Source organism: Trachemys scripta, chromosome 3 (assembly GCF_013100865.1).
Source record: "Trachemys scripta elegans isolate TJP31775 chromosome 3, CAS_Tse_1.0, whole genome shotgun sequence".
NCBI lineage: Eukaryota > Metazoa > Chordata > Testudines > Emydidae > Trachemys > Trachemys scripta.
Window position 1 is genome coordinate 103,578,808 of NC_048300.1, and position 22,872 is coordinate 103,601,679.

At 40.4% G+C, this 22,872-nt stretch overlaps 1 protein-coding gene across 1 annotated transcript in view; it reads right to left on the minus strand.

Annotated features, from left to right (window-relative positions):
- PDE7B (phosphodiesterase 7B) overlaps window positions 1-22,872 on the minus strand; it is a 250,265-nt gene that overhangs the window by 169,102 nt on the left and 58,291 nt on the right. The window contains exon 2 of the mRNA XM_034766881.1: window positions 8,472-8,532. Within this exon, the coding sequence (XP_034622772.1) occupies window positions 8,472-8,532 (61 nt within the window). The remainder of the gene's footprint in view (window positions 1-8,471; window positions 8,533-22,872) is intronic.

Genomic DNA, 22,872 nt, shown 5'->3' on the forward strand with positions numbered 1-22,872 from the left:
GTTACCTTTATTATTTTATAGTATATTTTACATTAATCAATTTTATTTGTGCGCACTTCCAGATTCCAGCATTACCTATCCATTCTGTACACTGACATATTTGGCATAAATAATTTCCTCTCCACTGTTTTTTCTCACACACACTATTTTGAAATCAATAATATTATAATTTAATATATACTTGTGAGTTAGCCAATGGCTGTTTGTAAGCCTATGTGAAATGATTTTGGGGTTCTCAGTACATTTTCTGTGGACTGGTATTCACATTACACAGGTCCTGATCCAATACCTATTGAAGCCAATGGAAAAACTACCACTGACTTCAAAGGGTTTTGGAACAGGCCTAAACCATTGTTGTCAACCTTATCAGTCGCTTAAGCAAATAGACCAATGATTGGAAAAGACTGAAAAAATGAACTCACCTTTTCACCCCTACATTTGGTCCTTCCAGTTCAGGGTAGAGATACATGGGATTAGCATGGGGGAAGTATGTATTGCTCTTGCCATGCTGTGTCTCATAGAATATCAGGGATGGAAGGAACCTCAGGAGGTCATCTAGTCCAACCTGTTGCTCAAAGTAGGACCAATCCCCAACTAAATCAAGATATTGTTGAATAGTTCATCACCTGACCAGGGACCCTCAGATTAAAAGTCTGATGCTCTACCAACTGAACTAGCCAGGCTCCTTATGGACAGAGGAGATCAGTGTTTAGGGCTGGTAATGTGGCAACTCTCCTGAGTGTTATGGGCCTCATCTAAAGCCACTGAAGTAAATTGAAACACTCTCACTGGGCTTTGGATTAGACCTTAAAACCACACACCAAATTTTTTTTTAAAAAGGGTTAAAAATAACCACCTTGTTTTAAAATATACTTGGAAAATTAAATGAATGTTATAAAATATTACAATGAAATTGTTGGTATTACTTCTCCCATGTGTGTTGGTGAGTTCAATACTGTAACTGCCCCCCCCCCCATCTTACTTGAGCCTGATTCTGAGAGCAATCTTGCAGAGAAATGTGGTTGTGCTGGTAGCCACAGCAACAGGCTTGCCCACCATCACAGCAACCATTTAGTAGTCCCCATCCACTCCCTTCTGTCAATAGACTCTAGCTCCCTGCCTGTCATCTTCTTGTAGGGAGGTCTGGCTGGTTGCTAACCCCATTAATTTTTTCAGGGGCCTACTGTCTCTGCAGTATCTATTGGGGGTAAATGACAGGCTCCTCTGTGAGGATTTCAAACTGCATTTGACCCCTTTTCCTCTCCATCCCAAAGTCCGGAAAATCACCACTTCTCCAACCTCCAGCCCCTGAATCTCCTCATCTCTCCCTCCGCCAGTCTAATGATACTCATTTTCTGTCTCCTTGACTTTTCCACTCTTCTCCTTTTTCCATCCCTGAAGTTCCATCTTGGGCCTGCAAAATCCCCTTATCCACCCCTTTTTTTCACCCCAACATGTGCACTCTTTTTCCTTCCCCTGCTTCTCCCTACAACCTCTCCGCCATGTAATCTCTGCTCTTTCCTCCTTGAGACCCCTCCCCATTTGAAGTGGTCTGATACTTACGGTGTGGATCAATAGTTTGTTTCCCCTACTGTTCTCTATATGCTGCATTAAGACATACAGAGCAGGGAGTCTATGAGAACTGCAAGGTAGTACTGAGAAGTGGCCTGGACAGCAGTGTGAGATGACCCCTACAAAAGGAAGGATGGTCCAATGGTTAGGGCACTACCCTGAGACTCAAGAAAACAATTCAATCCCCTGCTCTGCCACAAATGTCTTGTTTGACTTTGGGCAAGTCACTCAGGGCCAGATTTTCAAAGATATTTTGGTATATAACTCCCACTGGAGTTTAAATACCTTTAAAAGTCTGAGCCTGTCTCTTCCGGTAGGATTCACAAGTGGGATTTAAACTGAGCATTGCAGTGCCTAATTTTTAGGTGCCCTGCCACCAAGTGACATTCACAACCCTGAGTTAGGTGCCCAGGCTCCTTGTACAATGCACAGGTAGAATCTGGCACCTAAAAAGGGGATTAATTGCAGCCAGAAAACTTAGCAGGTAGTTGCCTAAGCTCACTAGTAAGAAATGCTGAAGAGAGGGGTGTGGTCAAATCCCTGCCCCACAAAGGGAGTTAAGTACCTTGCTCTACATGGGATTCACAGCTGTCAACTCTTACCTGGAGTTAGGAACCTAAGCCAGGTCAGTCCTTTTTCAAGAGAAACCACGACGACGGCAACTCTCTTATACTCTATAGCCCAGTGGTCAGAGCAATCATGCAGGATGTGAGAGACCCAAGTTCAAATCCTCATACTGCCTGATCTCAAGAAAGGATTTAAACCCATGCCTCCAAACTGTTGGTAAGTATCTTAACCACTAGGCTAAGGGGTATTGTGGGGGCAAGGCTTCTTAATAGTCAATGGAGCAAAGTCTTAAAGTTGGGTGTCTCACCTCCTGGGTGAGTGCCCTTACTGCTGGGCTATAGAGTAAATCTTTCTCTCACCCAATGACCGTGTAAGTGTTTTATACAATGTGGAACAGCTTCATCAGGAGAGAGACCCACTCCAGGATACCCTATAGCCCATTTGGAAGGTGAGAGACCAGGATTCAAACCCATGCCCCACATTAGGCATAGGGGAGATTTGAACTTAGGTCTTAAACATTCTGGGTTAGTGTGCTAACCACTAGTTACAGCAGTGGGAAAGTAGGTACTACCCCAACCTCCTCATCCCACTATGGTTTGCCCAGGCACTGATGCAGTAGATGTGCTCTAAAGTGGCCTCTGAGTGCAACTACTGGTTCAGACCTCACAGTTAAGATAGGCAGGGGAACATCTATTCTGTGAATCCTGCTGGGACTTAAGTGTGAGTAAGGCATCGAGCTGCTCAGTGATGTCAGGACTGATGTGGCTGTGCACATGCCCACTGGCAGAAATTTAGGAGGCCAGGGGACTTTAAGAGTGGAAACTTAGTCCTGGTCTACACTGGGGGGGGGGAGGAGTGGAAATCGATCTAAGATATGCAACTTCAGCTACGAGAATAGCATAGCTGAAGTCGACAGATCTTAGATCGAATTAAAATTACTTCACGTCCTCGTGGCGCAGGATCGACGGTCGCGGCTCCCCCGTCGACTTTGCTTCCACGCCTCGTACTGCTGGAGTTCAGCAGTCCACGGGAGAGTGATCAGGGATCGATTTATCACGTCTACACTACACACGATAAATCGATCTCCGATAGATCGCTACCTGCCGATCCGGCGGGCAGTGTAGACGTACCCTTAGATGCCTATAGGGCTAGATGGCAGCTAACAGAGGGATTTGAGTTCTCCTTGTGAATAACACTCACTGTGGCTCAGTTCCCTATCTGTAAGGTGGGGACAACAGCACTTCCCTACTTCACAGGGGTGTTCTTAGGATAAGTGCTTAAAAATTAAGGGGTCCAGTTACTACAGTAATGGGGGCCATATAAGTATCTTAGACAGGCAAGAGTCCTCAGAGCCTACAGGCAACTAAACAGGATTTATGACACAATGTGGAAAATCTGTACTGTTCTAGCTAAATTGGAACTGTTATCAAGTGAACAGGGAGCTCCACCATGAAAAATGTGGTATATGGTGATTTGGCGAGCCATGCAGACTTAAGTGTCAATATACTGCTAGACTGTATATTATGTACAGGAATTAGGACTATTGGCCTCTCATACCCTTTACACGAAGATACTGCTCTCCATTCGCACCAGCGACTGCCATCAACGGGAATTGCACATACAGATTTATGGCTTTTAGTTCAAATATGAATACTGATGGAGGAAATTTAACCCTCACTATAGAGAGTCTGCTGCTATTTTCAATTATGGTATCAATGGCTAATTCCTTTTGCACATGTCTGACACTAAAAGGACTGAAATACCTAAGCAGGCTATGGAAAAGGTCAGAAAGGAAAGGAATATGCAGAAATCTGTACTTTTTAAAAAACAGAAAAACTTGCCTTTTGAAGATCTTTTTTGTATTTTGTCTTTAGTTGAGTCTTTGTTATGAAATGGCTTTAACCTTCTTATTGTGGTAAGGAGGATTGGGACAAGGACCGTATGTCCTGGAAAGGGCATCAGTAAAGTTTGTGAATCACTAGATACTATGGTAATAAGGGTAATATAAATACCAAAGACAGGTAGACATGACATTTTCAAGAATAATATCTATTTTTCCACTTTAATTCAATTGAATTTTATTTTAATACACCTGTTCAAAAAGAAATACTCTTGGGCTTGCTGAGTTGTGTTGCGTATGCAGATCTGTAACTCTGAGAGGTTGCTGGGACACAGTGTGTCTGCAGGTCTATGGGAATTCTACTCTAGTCTTATCTATTTTTCAAATGCCGACACTGACATTTTTGCTAAAAGGTGATAATATACCAGCAAGATATGGTTTGTTTATTGATGTGTTTTGCGTTTTTTTTAAGTGAATCCTCAGTGTACAAATAAATTTTAACCTGCTTGTTTCACACTGAAATATTTCTTCAGCTTTAGAAGGAGGGAGCAATTTGCCCCTGTTCCTGTTCTCCAGGAACTTCCACCATAATGTACGCAGGGCTAAATTATTCCATCCATTATATCTATGTAACCCTGTTGATATTAGTCGGTTAACAGGGGCATAACTGAGGGCAGATTTTTCTAACATAAGTTGCAAGTGTTGACAGTTGCTGCTGCCAGGAGCTGTGTCCTATTACTGAAGCACTGGGCAGACTTTATTAGGAGATTCTGCCTTCTGCTTGTTAACTGTCTGTCACTTACAGGCTGGGGAAGGTCAGCTAGAGATTTTTCCAGAAGAGGTGAATTCCTCTTGCTAAAATAGTCTGGTGCTGGAGTTAAAGTTAGAGTCAAACACAAGCCTAATGGCTAGCCCATGAAAAGTGCTTATGTGCTTTTTCCCCCCAGTGTTATAAATTCAGCCCAAGCTGGAATAATGAGTTTTTCCTCATTTTCTGTAGACTTGGTCCTTGCAGACATAGTTTGAGGAATACTTACTTGTAATAACAGCAGTTTCCTCACAAATAGCCACTTAGAATTCATCCAAGAAAAGAGCAGCCCCAAAAGGAAGAAAACTTTCCCTAGCAAACTACTAAACATAAAATTGTTGCTTTAGGGCCACACACTCCCTCCCTTCATTCCACCACAGAGGGGTGCCTGGCTCCTCAAAGGAAGGGTGTTGTTTCAGTGGCATGCTTCTCCTATTTATTACCTGTGGATACCCACGTTCAAAAAATCAGTATTTGGCCCTATATGAAATGAATTTCATGGATTCCGCTATGTCCTCAGTGGCTCTTTGCCCACAGCAGAAAAGCCACCACACGTTTGAACACAGCTGGCAGTTTCAGCCCATTATTGAAATAGAAAGTGTTTCACAAGCCAAGACTGGGGTATTGGCAGAGCTGCATATGATAGGCTTTTACTTACATAAGCATCACACACACACACACACGGATTTTCCCCCCTTTAAAATTTATGAATTATTGAGATGTTTGATTCCTTTGGGTCCATGTAAATAATTTTTTCCATCCTTAAAGGAAAAACAAACATTAAAAATAGTTAAGCAAATATGTCCACTTTGCTTTGAAGTGGGGTGGAAAGTAGAAACATGCAGCTAATCAAATACTTCTACACTGGTCAAAAGTTGCACAGCATCCTACAGGCCTTATTGGTATTTTTCTTTAAAGCCTTAGGGGCCTGATCCTGTATTTCTTGTGTACCCAAAATTCCCACTGAAGTCAATGGGCGTGCATAAGGAATGTGGGATAAGGCCTTGAATAGCTAACCATATAGTCCATTTAGACTCTGATCTTGCAAAGGCTTACACATGAGCTTAACTTTATGCCCCATGAGCAGTCCAACTATACACAGTGTGCGTAAGTCTTTGCAAGATTTGGCTTTACTGTGTTTTAAAAACAAAAAAACAAACAAAACCCTCCATGGCTACCTAGGACTTCATGGTTGCCACAGTACTGCACAATATGATTACTCAGGACTTCACAGAGTTAGATAATCAGTTAGGACCTGTATCCATCTACTCCAAAAGCACAATTTTGATTGCATCTACCAGACAGCACTAGTATGAACTTGCTCTTTCTTTCTCTCTTGTGCATATGCGCACACATACTTTCTCTTTATCCAGGTCTTAGCAGAATGTTCAGAACTAATTTAAAAAAAATATATCCCACACTTCCCATTTTTATACAATAACTGAATGGAGATGGCATTTTTACTGATACTGTACTTTATACCAGTAGACACAGTCTGATGGTGTCAATTAGGTCACAGGGAAGGTAGCTGCCCTTCAGTTGTATGGGAAAGCAGGAGACTTCCAAAATATTTCTAAAAAGATATCACAAGTATGTTAGTGAAAACACATGTGTAGCAAATAGACTTAACTCCAAACTCTTCCAGCCTCCTTCTCCTAAATGCTTTCAAACTGTAGCTGCTTTCCCTGTGAACTAACCTATATTATCCTACTACAAAAATGGAAATGTATTATTCATTCTTCTTTTTATAAAATTTAAGGGCCTTTAAAAAATCCGCGATCATGATTTATGCTTCCATATTTGTAACTAGATGTAACAATTAGAATAGCTTTCATGCTGTATTGCAGTTTTCCTTTAAAAACTGCTTTGTGTGCATGCTCTTCATTTGTTCCCCATCGTGTTAAAGGAATAGGAGGGTAAGGCTCACTTTATTTCAGCCCTGGCAGGATAGTCAGAAGAATTTAGAGCTCAATCCTGAAGTCCTTACTCAAGGAAATGACCCATTTATTTCATATTTTCTCTGAGCAAAGACTGTTTTTAGGTATTTTCCCCTTATGTAAATATTATTGTATGATTTTTCTTTGTAATAATAATGCTATTTATTTTTCAGATATAGCATTGCAAATCAAAAAAGCTAATATAACGAACAACTACAGAATGACACATAGCAGTATATTCCTGTTTTGTTTCCAGAGAATATAGTTTTGCAATTTCAGCATTTTACAAATAATGGGCAAGATCCTCAGTAAATCAACATAATTTCAGCTAAACATCTGGTCCCATATTTAGGTACTTGTGTATGCACTGTATAATTTTTAAATTTATGAATGCATTTTATAAAAAAATTCTAAACATATAGAAGTGCCACTTTATACTACACATTTTCAATCAATGCTGTTAAAAAGCAAATTTGATTATAGGTTCAGACCTTGTACAACAGGTTTCATTTTTACAGGAGGAATTCTGAACTTGTGTTATATATCATATATATCATAGTTCATAACTGAAATGCAGTTATGTTCTAGTCAAACAGGCATTATTTTGGGAAAGTTCTATGCTCTGTTATGCGGGAGAGCAGATAGATGATCAGAGTGGTCCCTTCTGGCCTTATAATTCATGAATCTACACAGCCATAATTTCAGTTGTCTTGATGGGCACCACTAGAATTATACTCTTTTTTAGTAAGTAAAAAGTTCACAGTTGAGACTATACATGCTACATGTAAAATAAATTATTTCCTCCTGTCTATATTGTGGAACATTTGCTGCCATACTGGAATGGTTGCTACAGTAGTGAAAGTTCTCAGGAGGTTTAAAATTAACTCCCACCTATTTTAGATTTTTTTAAAAGGAAAAATTAAGAGAAACTCTTGAAATAACATTTTCCTCCCCTCCAACAAACTATTCAAGTTTTCTTGAAATATGAGCACATAATTATAGGTCAGATGTTAATACTCTTATGATGAGTAAGTCAATGGTACTACTACAGGAGAAAGGTTTTCTACTCATCATAAGGATATTAGAATCTGACCCTATAATATTAACGTTTGAATGTCAATGCCATGCATCAAAATTATAACATGAACTGTGTATTCTATACACTTCTGGCAGATTTGGAAATCCTGAGGATGCTTTGATAAGCAAGGGCTTTTCAGTCAATATTACAATGAGCTTAATTATTTCTCCTCTGATATGTGGTTTATTAAATTGAAGATCCAGCTTCTGCTCTCAGTTAAACCAATATAAATCCAGAATAAATCCAGAATAATCCAGAACTTCAAAGGAGTTACTCTGGATTTATGGCAGTATAACAAAGCACAGTTTAGCCCAAAGTGTGTTAACATTTTTCACAGAAGTACTCTAGCCTGCTTAGTTACAAACCAGTCAAAAATGTCCCTCCAGTAAAACAGGAATTTGAAAGGATCTGCAAATAATTTTCATAACCAGTTGTCAGAAATCACTTAGTCAACAATACAATACAAATGAAACAGAAGAAACATGTGTAAACCAGCTGATTATAATGAATTTGGTATACAAGAGCATCCTGTTGTAATTCATACCAGTTTTGCCCCAGCTAATTATATTTTATAGGCTGAGTTCAGCCTAATTTAGAAAAGAAGCACCAAATGAAACAGCATATACTTCCATACACCAAAGCTCATATCAAAAGAGGAAGGACTCTTACCTAGCATGCAAACACATTTGGCATTCTGATCAGGACTATCAAATGAGATTTCTCCACACCTCTGAAAGAAAAAGAGGGACATATTTAATGTGAGACCCTGTGGCAGTGTTTCTAAAACTTGTATATCTGTGTTCTCTGCTGCCTTTCTTCCCCTCTGCACTGGTAAGATACAGAGATCCATAATTCAAGGGCAAATGGCATGGTAGCCCAAATTTTAGGATAAGAAAACAACAATCTGCTTATATGGAGTAAGGATGGGTAATTCATACACCTCATTCTCTTGCTGTGAGCACAGTATTAACTGCCTATTTGCAGGGAGGACCGAGAGCGGAACTGGGTAGAAAATGACAGGTTTCAGAGTAGCAGCCGTGTTAGTCTGTATCCGCAAGAAGTGGGCTGTAGTCCACGAAAGCTTATGCTCTAATAAATTTGTTAGTCTCTAAGGTGCCACAAGTACTCCTGTACTTCTTTTTTTGGGTAGAAAATGAATCTGTGACTTCTTAGTTAGTTCAAGGTATTTTAATTTCAAGTTGTGGTATGAAATATAGATGGGACACTTGGTGAAATGGCACTCATGGAGCTCCTGCCTGGAGTCTCAATCTAAAATGCACAAAGCATAAGACTTTGCAGGTCCACTCCCACCCACTAACACTGCCACTAAGCCAGAAGGATATGGCTATGGGATGGCGCAAAAAAACTGTGTCAAAAAGCAATGCCTTCCCTGATGTGCACAAAGAGATAAGAGAAAATGACTTAGCACCTCATTTCTTGGGAAGGCATGAGTCAGGTGAGGAAAGTTCAACTGCCTTGGATAAATATTGATGTTTTCCTGCATCTCCGATTTTAACCCATTGTATAGTGTACTTAAAATTGATTAATGGACAGGGGAACTCTAGCTATAAAAGAATTTGTCAGACCTTGTCAAAGCCTCTTTAAAAGGAATACACTGGGAGATCGAACATAAGATGGATAATTTTAAACAAGAGGTAGAAACAGTTTCTAAAGAGACCACAGGCTCTGAACCTGCTAGCAAAAAATACAGTAGTTTTTTTTAGTTGTGTTGAACATAAGCTCTAAACAAAGGAACATCTATAATAAATAGTTTGTTACCATACATTAATTTGTTTATGTTCCGAGAAACCAAGAATACTTTTATATCTCTAAGACTGTAACATCTATGGGTAAAGAATATGTTTGTAAAGTGCAAGTAAATTATAGAACTATGTATGTGAATTTTATTATTAATGAATAATCTACATAGATACATAGTTTTCATGTCACATGTTGCATGTAATATGGTTTATATTTTTAAGGATTCTGTTCAGACTTTCATATTTCACTCACTCTTATTTAGGAGGAAATTGGTTTTCATATTCATGAGAGCATAATTTACAGAAGATAATGTGAAAAGAGACAAATTTTTGTCCTATGACTACAGGGCTGTTAATGGGCCACTTTACCTTGAAGGGTCCATTAGGATATGTGCCAACTACTTATGCCTACACTATCAATGTACATCAGCATAACTACGTTGCTCAGGGGTGTGAAAAATCTACACCCCAAGCAAGTATACCTCTCATGGAGGTGGATTAACTATTCTGACCGGAGAAGCTCTGCATAGTAGGGTCTTCACTGAGCACTACAGCAGTGCAGCTGCAGCGTTTTAAGTGTAGATCTGTCCTGAATACCTTTCCCAGATGTGAAGAAGAGCACTGTAGCTCAAAAGCTTGTCTCTCTCACCACCAGAAGTTGGTCCAATAAAAGATATTACTTCATCCACCTTGTCCCTCTAAATTTTCAAGTAGTGATTTAAAGCAAAGTACATTTTCTTACATAGTTTGTCCTCCCTTGCCCTAATAGTTATATTAACTATAATATGCCTTACAAAGTTTATAACAATGTATCAATAATAAAGAGAGTTAAAAAAAAATTAATCCTCATAACAACACTCCTAAAAATGTGAGGATTATTACCCCTATTTTTCATATCAGAAAACCAAATTATAAGATGTGTGCAATTTACAAAAGGCCATAGAGGAAATGACTATCAGAATCAGGAATGCCTGGTCTTGTTCAGAGACAATTGCAATATGTTCTCTGGTCCCTTGCATGGATAACCATGTCTTTTTAAATTTAAACTGGTAAAAGTTTATAGTGCTGCGAATACATGGTGCATCTTATGGGTTTGATTCAAATCAATGGAAAGACTCCCATCAATGTCAATGGTGATTGGACTGGGCCCTTATAAATAAATAGGTCTCATTCCATGTCACTCAACTCCAAGTCTGTTGCAATAGTCTTAACTATGAGCAAAATTAAGAATTAAACCATAAGTCAGTGTCAAATACCATAGAAGCAATAGTGCACAATGTAACCCCATTCGCCATATTTTGTTATTCTAAATATTTAATACTCTGTAGTGTCAGTGCTCCTGGGAGCAGAGCACAGAGTATATAGAAAAGCAAAAGTCCACATTACTGAGCAGTTTTGGCCAGCCTCTCAAAGTATCTCCTCCTTCTGCTTTCTTTTCAGTTTAATTTCCTTTAACCTTTTCAGTACCTGTACCATTTTCTCTTATGTAAAGTGAAGTGATTAGTACCTTCTCTTTAAAGTACATTTTATTGTTTCATAGTCAGTGACAGTTATAGCAAGAATCCAAAACATCAGGTAAAAAATAAACAAGGCTTAAGATGATACAGAACAACAGCATCATAATTAGACTAAACATTTGGGACCTGCCGTTTTTACACTATCCTTCACTTCCCCCACACCAAAATAAATAAAAAACAAACAAGTAAACAAAAGCCCCACTCCCATATCACTTCATATATCAGTGCATCTAAAGAGAGCAATCTAATGCCCTATATTAACCCTCCCTAGCAGCCAGCCCTGTTTTCCCGAAAGATTTCAAAAGACAGCACCAGTATTTCAGAGTAAAATATCAGAAAGCTCCCCCACCAGCTCATCCACAGCAGACTCAGAAATTTTCTTTCTGGTCTTTATGGAAAAAAATAATCTTCCAATTCCTTCTTTTCACTCCAGGATCAGAATGTTCATTCATATGCAGGCAGGCAGGGCCGATGGGGGGAATGGCTTCCCTGGCTTCGCCTCCCCTCTCGTTGGCCCTGTTTAGCTGCACTGCCCTTATTGGGGGTCCCGAAAAAAATCTTCACCGGGGCCCGAACCCACACTCGGCTGCCCTGCAGGCAGTGGCATTGGAATAATTTTTATAGTGGGGTACTGAAAGCCATTGAACAAAACTGTAAACGGTATATGATGGAAACCACTTCAAGCCAGGGGATGCTACTGCACCCCCAGGGGCCTAGTTGCAGCATCACTGTATGCAGGTAATTTAACAAGGTGCAGCAGAGCTAAATGGAACTGTAATGGGGTGCACTCACCTCTTGCGAGCATCCCCTGTCTCAGTGCTTGTGCCTGCTCTCTCTCAGTTTGTGATGGGTCTTTGGTGACTCAGCCCTCCGGCCAAGTCACGTATAGTCTGTCTGTGTGATAAAGCAAAGCAAACCCCTTCTGGGGTATAAATCCAACAGGGGGCCTATTTCAGCACCCTCTGTAAAGTCTTTCAATCTGCAGCCCTATCCTGGGGCTCATTCGTCAATCAGTTCAGCATGGCTTATCACAGTACCCAGGTCCAAATTGTCTCTCAGAACCTTCTGGGTTCCCTCAAATTAGCCCTGACTGATGTAGGGCCACAACCTCCAGGGCTCCCTCCCTGAATATTTCACATCTCTGAGCCTTTCTGGCCCCAGCTCTTCAGCTAGGCCTCTAAAGAAGTTCAGCTCCCCTTCTGGGGTACAAAGTGCAGGCCACTTTCCCAGTGGCTGGTGGGGAGGAGGGACCTGGGCTCATGCTCTACTTCAGATCCCATCCTAGGGACCCTATAGATAGCAGTCATCCATCACATCCCTTTAAATACATTATGTTGCTGCTACGATTTCCTGGGCCACTTCCCCATGGTTCCAGCACATTCTTCACCCTTAACTCAGGGCCTTGTACTGGTGGAATCCCAGCAGCCAGCCCAGAGCACTATCCACTCTCCTCCAGCTCTAGCAAGGAACTGATCCAACTATGATCCTGCAGCTCTTCTTATACTAGCTTGCTGGGTCCTGATTGGCTGCTTCCCATACAGCAGCTCTGGGTAGCTTGGAGGACCTCTCTAATGCCCTTTTCTGGGGCGGGGTGTGGCAGGGCCTCAAGGCCTCCAGCAGGGGAGGCTCAAGGCCTAGGCCACCCTGTCACAGGAACATATCCACATCCCCTAAAATATTCAAGCTCCTGTCATCTCCCATATCTCATTTACTTTTTCCACTTGTGACCTACAGGAAGACATGTCCAAATTAGGCCTAATGTAGAGCTGTACCTGCTTTACCATAGTCAATGGAATCACAACAGGGCTGATTTAGGGCTTGGCTACATGGGGAAAGTGATTAGAATAGCTATCCTGGAATAACCTCTTCTGTAATGGTTATTCTGGAATAGCTCCTTGTGTGTATATTCTGTTCTGGAACAAATGTGATTATATTCCAAAATAATTACTCTACTTTGAAAGTGCACTCGTTATTCCCAAATAAAGGTTCTTTTATTTTAAAAGAGAGTGTCTACTGTCGACATGGAACACTATTCTGGAATAGTTTATTCCGCATTAGTTATTCTGGCCAATTTTCCCATGTAGACAAATCCAGAGGCCAATTTTGTTTGAAAAAGTCAACTAAATCCTTTATTTACAAAATTTTAAGTTGCTGAGACAATAATGTTGCTAAATTCATTAGCATTTTACCTTGGGTTAACCTTTCTAGCTTGAACTTCCTCACATCATTCGATAATCATTATAAATCAAACTCTCTCTTCTAACCAATAAGGGACATTAGTACTACATGTCTCATATCCCTTGGGAAAACTGCCAAAAGTAATTAATTATTTTCTCATCTATTTTTGCCATGGGGTTACCAAAAGTTGTTTACTAACCTAATGGATATACTTCTTTTTTTCTACTGCTAGTGAAAAAGTAACATGTTCTGTATCTTCAATGGAATGAGAAACTTTCTCTCTGAAATCCTTTCGTGTTGACTTGTAGTTCACCTTGTCTGTTATGCATGAAATAGATCATATATATTTATTCAGATTTGCTCTGCACATCATTTTTTTAGGTTCATTACTGAAGTTAAAAGCATAAGCAGCAATTAAAAACATAATGAGAGGATTAAATAAAAATCTCTTTCCTCAAAACTTTCTCAACATAAGTAATATCATAATTAGATGGAGTTTGCTTTGGGGTTGGGAAAGACTACTATTGTATATTGTGTATACTACTATTGTTACAGGGTGTCCCACAATAGGATTTTGTATGGAAATGTATAGTTATTCTGCTGACTCACTCTAACAGACTGGGTGAGTCTTATTTGAACTAATTCAAGCAGAGAACTAGGAGAATAGACAGGATGTCATGCAGGAGAAGCCTTAAAAATAAGCCAGTCTGGGAGAAAGTTTGGACAATGGTCTATGATGAACTGTTTAAAAGTACTGACCTACTCAAGTAGAACTGATCAAAAATTGGAATTTCCATCCATGGATTGGGCTGCACAGCCAGACTACAACTCCCATGATGATGCACTATGGTCATGTGACTTATGTTGCACCACAGCCGTTCATCTAGAGGGGAATAGGGGCATGTGGCACCCCACTACAACGCTCATGAGGCACCACAGTAGCGCAAGTGGACACAAATTAATGTTGAACTGAGCCAAAATTAAACATTTGGATTCAGTTCAACAACCTAAAATGTCATTTGGGTGAACTTGTCCTGAAATGAAGTATTTTGTTTTGAATTTCCTTATGGAAAATTGAAAAAAAGTCAGCAAAATTGAAAATTTTGATTTTGGGGGGAAACTGCTATTTTCCATCCAAAAACATTTTGACACAATTTCCTGACCTGCACTGACCCCCTTGGGACATTGTTATTTAAGTTATGTTTCTGGAGACAGAGGGTGAAATCTTGACCCCATTTAACTCAGTGAGGGCATGTCTACACGTACAGCGCTGGAGCTGTGCAGCTGCATTGCTGCAACGCATCTGGTGAAGACAGAGGAGAGCTCTCTCCTTGGCATAGTAAAATCACCTCCGCAATCAGCAGAAGCTGTCAGCTGGAGAAGCTCTCCCGCCGACATCGTGTTGTGCACATGAGCACTTATGTCGCTCAGAGGGGTAGTTTATTCATACCCCTGAGCAACATAAATTATACTGACTTAGACTGTAGTGTAGACATAGCCGGAGAGTATTGCCATTAACTACACTGCAGCCAGGATTTCACAAAAAGACTATATGCAAATCACAGGAAAGGGATGAGTTTTGGACAGCACCTCAGTCAGGCAACCACATGGGGACTCGTAAAGTACTGGACAATATCCTTGGCTGCTGTAAACTGGTGTAGTTCCATTAAAGATGGAATTACATCAATTTACACAAGTTGAAGATCAAGCCATAACCCAGTGAAAATTGTATTGTCTTTGAGAATTTTTGTTTATTTCTTTTCAAAGCCTTTCAGACACTACTGTTATGTTCCATACATATTGACATAAGCACAATATATATATATTTAGGAGGTGTATCTTCTGTAAGCTAAGCTTACTCAATTTTTTCCAAGAATTCATTTGATTTTTCTTGACACTTTACTGAGGTAATACATTCTGCTCCTTGCAAGAGCAGAGGGAAATGGATAATGCAGAACAACAGTATTTGGTTAAAAAGCTTAACTTTTTTATTCATTTCCCCATTTCACCGTACTGCATATGCTTTCTCATTCTGACAGATTTATGGATAAAAATGCAGAATTTAATGCATTTTGATGCCAAAGTAGACAGAAAGCTTCTGTGCTCCTATGGAAAACTATGGGGGGAATGGTACCTTCTCTGCAGCAATAAATGCTTCTTTTATTTCTTTTTCTCTTTTACAGTGGTTGTTTCTCATTTAAACTTTCCTGGCATTTTGCACGCAATAAAAAAAGGGGAAAACCAAAGATTTCCCTCTTTTAAAATGTACAACCCTAATCCTCTCCATTATAGAAATGCTCTACTTGATTTATCTATAAACACTTATATAGGCACTTGCAATTCAGCCATCTGTGAGGCTCTGTCAGTGCGGTAAAACAGCTACTTGCATAAAAGGAGGTTGGAACTTTTCATTTGCTTTAAAAACAGCTGGTATTTTGTATAAATATATTAACATAAACGTTATAGCAATTTCAGTAAGGATCAGGTTAGTGGTCCTCTGGCATGGGGCTCTCTTCAGTTATGTTCCTAAAACTGGAAATAGGAGATTGCATGATATTCTTAGGTTTAAATGATAAGCAAAAAAGCAAGCAAGACGTGAGTCAAGATCAATGCTGAGAAAATATAGGAACATAGGAATTGCCGTACTTGTCAACCCTTTGGTCCAGCTAGGCCGGTATTCTGTTTCTGCCAGTGGCCAGATGCTTCTGAGGATGATGCAAGAAACCCAGAAGTTATGGGGTAATCTTCCCCCTGTGAAAATCTAATCCTAATCACTAACAAATAAGAGATTGGTTTAAGGCCTGAAGCACAAGGTTTTATATCCCTTTTAATACAACAAGCAGTGATTATTTTAACTCTTTCTGTTCTTATCTATATAAATATCAACAAACCCTTTCTGAATTTTGCTAAATTCTTAGCCTCAATGACATCCAGTGGCAGTGAATCATGCAGTCTAATTATGCATTGTGTGACAAAGTATTTCCTTTTATCAGTTTTGAATTTGACACCTTTCAGCTTCAGATTGCAATGCCCAGAGAAGGGAACAAGGCCCAGTCCCCCAGGAAATAGGTGTGACGGGTTCAGTCAGAGACTCCCTTGGGACTGTCACCTGACATGCTGGAATTACCTCTGAGCCCATCTTCCCTGCCAGCTTGGGACTCCAGAATCCTGCCTTGTTGAGCCAGACATGCTAGCCTGCTGCAACACAGACCCAGGTCTGATCCATGCCCCCAAAGCTGCAGACTTTAACCAAAAACTGCTCAGCAGGTCACCTCTCTCCAGCACCAAGACACCCAGCTCCCAATGGGATCCAAACCCCAAATAAATCCGTTTTACTCTGTATAAAGTTTATACAGGGTAAACTCATAAATTGTCTGCCTTCTATAATACTGATAGAGAGATATGCACAGCTGTTTGCTCCCCCAGGTATTAATCACTTACTCTGGGTTTATTAATAAACAAAAGGGATTTTATTAAGTGTAAAAAGTAGAATTTAAGTGGTTTCAAGTAATAACAGACAGAACAAAGTAAGTTACCAAGCAAAATAAAGCAAAACCACGCAAGTCTAAGCCTAATACATTAAGAAACTGTTTACAGGTAAAATCTCACCCTCAGAAATGTTCCAATAAGCTTCTTTCACAGACTAGACTCCTCCCTAGTCTGGGCCCAATCCTTTCCCCTGGTACAGTCCTTGTTAGTTCCAGCTCAGGTGGTAACCAAGGGATTTCTCATGACTGGCAGCCCTCTTTGTTCTGTTCCACCGCCTTTTATAACTTTGGCCCAAGGCGGGAATCTTTTGTCTCTCTGGGTCCCCACCCCTCTTTCTAAATAGAAAAGTACCAGATTTAAGATGGATTTTAGCATCATGTGACATGGTCACATGTCCTGTGAGACCCCCAAACTCCATTCGGCCTGGGCTGGCTTACACGAACACAGGAAGGCTTGCAAGTAAACAGAGCCATTTACAACCAACTGTCCTAGTCAATGGGAGCCATCAAGATTCTAATGGCCCACACTTTGCATAATTACAATAGGACCCCAAAGTTATACTTTATATTTCTAGCTTCAGATACAAAGAATGATACATACATACAAATAGGAGGAATATATTCAGTAGGTTGTAACCTTTGTTATGATACCTTACAAGAGACCTTTTCCATAAAGCATATTCCAGTTACATCATATTTATGCTCATAAGCATATTTCCATAAAACATATGGAGTGCAATGTCACACCAGGAAACGCGCTTGTGGGGTGACCTCACTTTCTGACACCTCCCAGGCCATGCCTCCGCACCACCTATGTAGCCAAGCCACCTACAGCTTTCCCATACAGAAGTCACAGACAGAGAAGTCACAGACAAACAGACAAGTCATGGTATCCATGATATTTTCGCCACAAAGACAAACCTACAGCCCTACACATTACGCACATGGGAATCACTAATGCCTCATGACAAAGGTCATAGGTCAAATCTTAGACATTACTGGAAATTGAGGACCAGATTCAGCAAACCATCCCGATCAGCAAAGCCCCCAAGTGTACTATTTGCTATTACTAAGGCAAATATTGCAGAATCAAGAAAATTACAATCATACCAAATTTTAGTGTATGGGCTTTCTATCTTCCCTATTTGACATCAGCATGATGCATAGTTATTCAATCAAACATCAGGTGGCACATTAGCATCTAATTCTTTAAAGATATAGCATCTTCTGGAGCTCAGTTGCTATAGAGCAGCAGGGCTGTGCCTGGGCAAATTTTGTTTGAGATTATGTTTCCTTTTCCAAGCTTCCCTTGTGAAAGGGCAGGTTTCACTCTGCTCCAGGCCGTTAAATGCATTAGTCTAACAACAGTTCAGCATTCTGTCAATCTCCAGCAAAAACCTGGCTCTGCAGTTGGTTCTGGTATTTACCATGCTGCAGCCCTCAGCCAGTCAAAATAGGAGACACGACCAAATGAGTAATTACACTAAATTGACCAAAAATTCCCAAGAAACCATTGTTGCCAGAAGTCAGCAACTACTCTGTGGGCTAACTATCCTGAGGTGAACCTTAAGGCAGTTCATTCCCTCACAAACCTGTGATTTACTATGGTTAGGAGTTGTTTGAAATGGATTAATGTTGTTGGAAAATGGACATAGCAGCTTAACAGCTTTGTTTTCTTCTTCAGTCAAGGAAAAAATATTAGCTTAACAGTGTGTATGACTTCATTATACAGGTGCCAGCAGGATTGACACCGTTGAGGATCTGTCAGCATTTCAGTATAAATTGCCTATTTTTAGATGTTTATAGGTCAGGCGCTGTGAGGTGAAACTTGGACTACAAAAGTCTCAGCCATTTTTATTTTTAATAAAGTAATCAGTCACAGTGGGCTGTACCTTAGCAGGCTATTAGGGCACACCTTTTAGGTATGTCGTGATTGCCTGCAGTCTTCCAAGAAGCACACCAATAGCCTAGTGTGCTGGCATGAAACCCCAACACAGGCTGGAAAGGGATTAATTGTCAATTATGGCACCAGTGCAATAGATGTACTTAACTAGTTGCTTTTCAACCAGAGGGGCGTGACTGGGAGGTATCAGGTGATAACTTAATTTGAGCCCCAGCAAGAGGCGGAACCACAGGGAATAGAGGGACTTCTGTGAGGGAATCTGAGTGCCAGAGAGACTCTTTCTGGGCCGCTCATGCTCAACGCTGGAGCAGGGGGAGAAGCTCTGTAGTAGCTGAAGGAGGAGACTTAAAATGGAGTGCAGAGAGGGTAGATTTGTTGAGAGGCTCTGATTACTAGTTTGAGTTTTTGTTCCCCTGAAAGGGGTTGGGTTTAGATGCTTCTCAGAGGGAGGGCTGAACTGCATACAGAGACAGATGACCTCCAGGCAGCACTAGAGTCACAGATTCCTGCAACATCTTGCCCTGACACAAGGGGACACGCTAATGGCAACTGTGTGAACCATACCGCCTAGAAGTGCACACCCCAGCAGTGATGCACTGATATTAAAGTATGGTTCAACTTTAAATTTAATTGTAAAAAATGTAAAATTTCTGTGTTTTATGCAATGTATCCTTCCTCCACAAAAATTAGTTTCTAGTAGATGGAAAAATAGAAAACAGTGGGGAAAAATTGCAAACACCTTTTCTCTACTATTTGTTTATAACTTTTTAAAGGCTACTTGGATTTAAACACTAGCCTGGAGAATCACATGGCTACTTTCCCTCCTTCTAAGTCCTACAAGTACATCTGTCCCTTTTAGGTATATTTTGAGGAAAGTGGCTAATCACAACTCTCATTTTCTATTGAAAAGAACTAAATATTGGGGAAAATATAGAGAAATACTTTGAAATATAAATCTTCAGTTCAACTTGATCAGACTAGAGCCCATCAATATTAGCAAACCTTTGGAAAGTGGTCTGCACGATCTACTCAAATATACTGTGACAACACACCTCTTATGTCAAGGCTCAATTTTTTCCCCTCTGGCATTAGGGAGGTCTGGAGTAAATCAGGCCTTATCTGGAGTTTTAATTCTTACACTTGTTTACTTACAATATTTACAGGGTAGGCCTAGGGTTGGCTCAAGAGGATTCTTTAAACAAAGAAAAAAATACATTTTCTAACTCCCAGTGCACTATTGTCTTTTCTTACGCTGCCTATAAATCACCTGCCGTCCTCTCTAACACACTCTGGGCCCAAATACGCTGTGAAGAATGGTGCTGCTCCCCAAACCGAAATAAACACAAGATTTCCCTCATAGAGAAAATAGCTCTTTACCTAGGAGAAGCCTTTTCCCTTTACTGTACACAACCCTTCTGCAGCCTGCTTTCTATCCCTTCTCTCCCACTGGAAGAGGTTTTTAAAGGTCACATAATGGGTGTCCATAATTAACTTGTGGTAACCTTTTTTCACAGTTCATAGGGAAAAGAGCTTTAACCACCCTTTCAGAACTGTCAGGTCTGATTTTGTCACAATACTTATTTAATGTCAGATACATATTGGGATGCATGTGAGAGCAGCCTCCAATATTTTATACTATGACTTGTCCCATCAGTGTATCTGATTGTTATTGTGGTGTTTACTGTATGAATACAAGGGGTTAATTCATGAAGGGGTTAGCTGCATGTATGCTGGAAGGGAGACAATGACCTGATATGGAAACACTTGATGGACACACATTGGAAACACTCGATGGACAAGGCTGGAGCCCTTTGCTGTGATGTGCTCCTCTCGCCGCCCGCATTTGCTAAACAGGTTTCTCAAGAAATGTCTCAGCCCTTTGAATAAGGAGGGAGATCAAAGCCTCATAAAGTTTAAAAGATAAAAACACTCTCTCGAGGAGGGCAGACGGTTAAGGGGAAGCTGAAGCAGGAGATTGCTGGGGAGCAGTCTGACGTCCAGATTCCAGAAGCTGAGGTGTCTGGGATAAGATAGGTCTACCTAGAACTATAGGTAACATAGATATGCATGTAGACCTTTTGAGTTTAAAAACCCTCTACTCTGGGTTATGCTTTGTTCCAGCTGTTACGATTAAACAATAGTTTGTTTTGAAAGGGCTGTTCTGGGTCACAGCTTCCAAAAGGAAGACTTGCAGGACCCAAACCTAGACGGGCCTACTGAGTAACCACAGTTGGTACACAAGGGGCCCAGTCTCAGTATGGGAATATCATGGGATTCCACGCCAGGAAAGATGAACATACAAGACCAGACAAAGTGACAGAGAAGCAGCTAGCTCTGAACTATGTCAGATCAATACTGTGTGATCGATACTGGTATTCCACCCACTAGTGACTCGAACAAGCAGTTTGAAGCTGCAACACCGACATAAGACACTTTGGGTGGTATTTTCAAAAAGCAGGAACAAGGCACTATGGGATAACCTGTAGCATTATATTAATTTTGCTCTGTTGCACCTATTGAAGAGCACAGGCATGGAGTGCAGCATATAGGAAGCACATTTTTACAAATGAAGAGCAGAAGACAGAATGCAGGGAAACCTGATCCAGCATTAATGAAAGCATTGCTTCATGGCCATCAAGCGATTCCTATCTAGTAGCAGAAAAGGACTAAAACAACACTACATAACTAAATGCCTCATTAACATGATAATCTCACTTAAGTCCATGCTCCCTTGTATTTTTTTCCCATGGATGTGATTCTGGTTGTACCTCTCAGACATCTTTGAGTCATTTGCTTTATGCTCTAATTTTAAAGCTACTGTGCTAGGGCCCATAACCAGCAAAAGCTCAACATACTGTATACAGTGGCGTCCACAGTATCTACAAATCTTCTGTACAAACATGATGATTCAAAGTTTTTTGTGGGCACCTATCCAGCAAGTGGATGTTTACACAGTACAAAGGAGGATTTATAATGGACTTCTAGCACCTTGACACAGAGATGCTCCTGTACACAAAACTATCAATTAAATGTCAATTGATATTTGTACAGGTTTTTTTTTTAAATGTAACTCAAGCCATGGAACTAAGTAACCTCAGTGCAAGCGAAAATAACTTCCAAAACGTCAGTGTAACATGCACATAACTAGTTCCTACAAGCAAAGCTGCTGAACCCACAAAACAGCAAGCACTGTTTTACAGGAAAAAGAGCTGCTTTTTCACCAGATGTGATGTCAAACAGTTAAGTGTATTCCAACTATCAAAACTATTCCAACTATTATCGTTACATCCTACCCCAGTCAGTGCATGTAAGTCCCACTGACATCAGCTTTACATGCAGATCACAAGGACAATAGGGTCTATGAAAATAACTTTCTCTGCATGGAAGAGTAAAGTTGTGCAGGGCAACCCTGAAACGTCTTCAGAATTTCTTACCCCTTTGACCCACAAACATGGCTGATGTTTTGTTATTTACCACAAGGACCAGATGCCATAGCGCTTGGCACTACATAAATATTTAAAATAGAAGTTCATGTCTTTTGCTGTGCTAGTTGTGGTTTCCAAGGTTACTGCTTATCGATGCAGTGCTAGAAATGTGAATTTTTTCACACTGAAATTAATTCCCAGAGTACAGAATCTCTTCTGGAGTCTTTGTTTTCTTTTCCTTTTAGCAACATTTTTGCATGTGTGGAAGTGCTGGTTTGAAACAGGCATATCATTGGCAATCATTGCACAAAGCTTCTCTTGCTAGCTCTTCTCCATACTGACCTAAAATCACCTCTGCTATTCTGGAGTTTAGTCGAGATCAATTGTGCCCAGCTCTGAGGTGGACATTGTAATAGGAAAATGGCAGAAGAAAGCTGGTGCAAATGATTCTCTTCTCTGTGGTGAAACACTCTGGTGAAATTCATTTCTAGTTGACTCAGAGAATGAATTTTTTCAAGCAGCTTCCTGTTCCTGTTCTCATGGTGGCTTATGGCCTTCCTAAGTGATGACTGCTGTGATTCCATACACAAAGAGCAAGCGTATCACTTCATGGCTTTTTTTCGATTAAGGCAAACAACAAGAATGGACAAAAGTAAAGACTCCATGGGAACAAAATGGCTCCTGACTCTGCACACAGATGATGTCTTGGAAATTTAAGTGACCACTTCACATGTCACAATTTCACAGCATCCACAGCCCTCAGTGTTGTGAGGTGGACAGAGATACACACAGGTCTATA